The 3,603-nt window shown below is 34.4% G+C and overlaps 1 protein-coding gene across 2 annotated transcripts in view; it reads right to left on the reverse strand.

The window, feature by feature from the left end:
* Nucleotides 1–479: 479 nt before the first annotated feature.
* LOC107704538 (V-set and immunoglobulin domain-containing protein 10-like) overlaps nucleotides 480–3,603 on the reverse strand; it is a 10,491-nt gene continuing 7,367 nt past the window's right edge. For both annotated transcript variants that reach the window (XM_016507484.1, XM_016507480.1), the window contains 5 exons: nucleotides 2,222–2,506; nucleotides 1,670–1,783; nucleotides 1,574–1,586; nucleotides 1,280–1,422; nucleotides 480–914 (listed from right to left, as the gene is read on the reverse strand). In XM_016507484.1, coding sequence (XP_016362970.1) covers nucleotides 829–914; nucleotides 1,280–1,422; nucleotides 1,574–1,586; nucleotides 1,670–1,783; nucleotides 2,222–2,506 — 641 coding nt within the window. In that variant the 3' untranslated portion in view covers nucleotides 480–828. The remainder of the gene's footprint in view (nucleotides 915–1,279; nucleotides 1,423–1,573; nucleotides 1,587–1,669; nucleotides 1,784–2,221; nucleotides 2,507–3,603) is intronic.

The following is a 3,603-nucleotide window of genomic DNA, read 5'->3' on the forward strand; positions in this document are numbered from 1 at the left end:
ATGATGGAAGCTAAATCTGATAGGTAGGCCTAGCACTTTTCGCTATCGAATTATGCTACCATCTGTTTTAATGGCAGGTAGCAAAATATGACGGTAGCACAAATCGTCAGAACACCGCATTTTTTAAGGTCCAAAAAGAGGACATGTCCAGGAAAAAGAGGACGTATGGTCACCCTAATGTTAGTATTTGTTGTACTGCCTTCAATTTAGGCTTAAATTTTAAACTGTTTAATCACACACACACACACACACACACACACACACATATATATATACGTATATGGACAATATCATTACTGTATTACAAGAAATCACCATTGAGAAAATGAAAATTGCAAAACACACAAGTTAGTAAAATGTCTGGATGTTTTACAGTAATGAGAATAGAAGGGAAATCTGAAATGAAAATTAATTCACAATGCAAAGAAATTGCAATGGTACAAGATAGGCTTCGTATAATTAAGTTTTTTTTATTATTATTATTATTATTTTGCCACGAAATATGACCCAGACATATTTTGTTGAGATTCACCCATACAATATTACAGAAAGCATCATTCAAACCAGTTCAAGTAACAATAACATTTCGTAACATTTCACTGACATACTGTAGTATGGTGTAGTAAAAGTTTTAATTGCATGAATCGAGGCCAGTATGTTAAAAACTAATACTGAAAATAAAAACAGGGCATCTCTAAAATGAGTTTAAGATCTTTAGACTTTACACAGATTGCTGGAATATTACACAAGGAAAATATTACACAAACAAATAATTTAGCAGAGTTGACCATTTGGAATAATTGATTTTCTGTACATTTAAACTGATAACTAACAGTCTGCTATCTGTTGTACTGGTTCTGGATGTGTTTGATCGTTATGTTGTACTGTACTGTCTGCATTATCTTCATGATCACCTGTAAAATAACACACACTTGTTTCAGCAAATCCGAAAGTACAGAAAACCCACAATTTATCATCAATACCAAATACTAAACATTTCAGAGCTGAGCATAACTAGAGAAAATATATTCAATACAGAATTTTTTTTGATCATTATTTGAATTTGATACATACTGTATTTACAAAAAACACATTTCCAGGGTTTTCAACTTGAATATCAAAAGAGTCGTTTTTCAAACTTGCCTTACTTTTATTTGCTCAAGTTTTGTTTAATTTCATCATGATATAAAATTTCCCAGTTCCCAATTCTTTCAAAACAAACTAATTTTAATACTATATCACAAACGTCTAAACAATATTCGGGACACCACTGACTTACTGGATGGTATTCTGTGAATCTCTACAAGTGTGGTTGCATGTCCGTTTGTCAGCGGAGGGAGTTGTGGAACAGCATCATGGAAAATTACCTCTTCATCTGAATCCACTAAACTCAGTATATCCCCTCTGTCATCATCTAAATGACTAGATAGAAAATGTTACAATGCCTCAGCTTCACACATCCTTACCAGCGCATGTTATAGTATGTACGAAGACAATAAACACATATTTTAGAATAATGCTGACATATTACTATGATTATTAATGCGTTTTAATGTTTTGTGGTCATACTTACCTAAATCCTAAACCTGAAAAATAAAAATAAACATTTATATAAAGAATCTTTACAAAAAGAGTTTTATTTAGGCACGCAGTATGCAGAAATACTTACCAATACAAATTCTATGCCGCTTTGAATATATCGTTACACCGACTGTGATTCCAATCATCATTATCAAAACGGAAACAAAGACACCAACCACGGCCCCTTTATTGTCTGCAGAAGCTGAGGACAAAGATTAAACATTGTCATATTGCACACAGTCTGAAATTTCTTTTTTTACAAAGGGAAGAAGTTCACGTGGAGGATGTTGTGTAATACTTTTGCAAAGGGAGAGGTATTACAGAGCAATGTCAGAAACATCTTGTCTGATCACATTCATGCACAGGTGTCATAGCTTTAGCATCACTAGTACTTGAAGTATCTCCAGATCTGACCTGTGATGTATTTTTTAAAACATGCATCTCATTCTTAAACAACTCAAGAATTATGTCTTGTGACAGTGCGAAAAAATAGGAATGGTCTAAAAATAGGTTTCATTATCTATTTTGAATTTGAGTACAAAATGTGATCTGGACATGTTTTAACTAGGAATAAAAGAATTCTTGTTATATATATTTAAAAAATAATAAGTATGGAGAAACATTCAAGTTTCTAACTTACTCTTCACAGTAAGATACACTTCCAGTTCTTTTGGACCAAGAGGGTTTATACTGTAGCAGTAGTAGATCCCTTCATCTTCCTTAGTTACATTGATTATAGTGAGTTTGTAGTTGGGGTTATTATCAGACACAATATATTTGGAGGTGGTGTTGATGATGATTTTGTTGTCCTTTCGCATCCAGACAGTCTTTGCCGGTGGCAGAGAGTCGGTCTCAGTACAGCTGAGGGTGATATTGCTGCCCACCAAAGCGGTTACCATGGGATCTCCTAAGGGATACGGCATCTCTGGAAGACACATTAAATATAATGGTTTAAATTTAGTAAATTTAGCCAGAGATGCAGTGGAAGATGAAGGCAAGCAAAAACTCAAGCTGTAATATTCTGGGAGTGTTTAAAGATCAAAACTCAAAAGAACTGCACATATAGTGGCTGATTTGAAAGAAGTTTCATCGATTTTTTGGGGACACGCGTAACCCTGGCCCAAACTCACAACATTGGTTATGTCGGCCCACTCAAAGAAAATAAAGTTTTATTTGTGCTACTAAAAAGCAAATTTAAGCAAAAACTGGACTGATAGTGTAGATTAGAAAAATGTGATTACAGAAAACGGTGGGGTCGGTAAGACTTTTATAATGTTTTTGAAAGAAGTCTTTTATGCTCACCAATGCTGACTTTGATCAAAAATACAGTAAAACAGAAATATTACATTTTCAATTAACCGAGTTCTATTTAAATATTTTAAAATGTAATTTATTCCTGTGTTGACAAAGCTGAATTTTTAGTATCATCATTACTCCAGTCTTCAGTGTCACATGATCCTTCAGAAATCATTTTAATATGCTGATTTGCTGCTGAAGAAACATTTATTATTATTAGGGATGTAACGATTAACCGCGAGCCGGTTGAAAATCCATTCAAATATGTGACGATTCAAATTGGTTGAGATGCTAAACAAATCGATTCAATTAGGGGTAGGAGTTTATATGAATGCATGTCTGAGAGGAACTTACTGTCTTTAGAAAAGTTTAGATGGTATTTTTTCTTTTCATCTTGCCTCTGTATAATGTTCTGATATAAATTCATAAGTGCAGCGCTGCTTTGTTTACAGCGGAAACCAAGGAAACGCTTTAAGCGCCACCTGCTGGCGGAGAGTGAATCTGCGTCATCGGTTGAGATGCTAAACAAATCGCGATTCAATTAGGGGTAGGAGTTTATATGAATGCATGTCTGAGAGGAACTTACTGTCTTTAGAAAAGTTTAGATGGTATTTTTTCTTTTCATCTTGCCTCTGTATAATGTTCTGATATAAATTCATAAGTGCAGCGCTGCTTTGTTTACAGCGGAAACCAAGGAAACGCTTTAAGCGCCACCTGCTGGCGGAG

This window comes from Sinocyclocheilus anshuiensis, unplaced genomic scaffold (assembly GCF_001515605.1).
Source record: "Sinocyclocheilus anshuiensis isolate Anshui unplaced genomic scaffold, SAMN03320099.WGS_v1.1 scaffold117, whole genome shotgun sequence".
In the NCBI taxonomy this organism is placed as follows: domain Eukaryota; kingdom Metazoa; phylum Chordata; class Actinopteri; order Cypriniformes; family Cyprinidae; genus Sinocyclocheilus; species Sinocyclocheilus anshuiensis.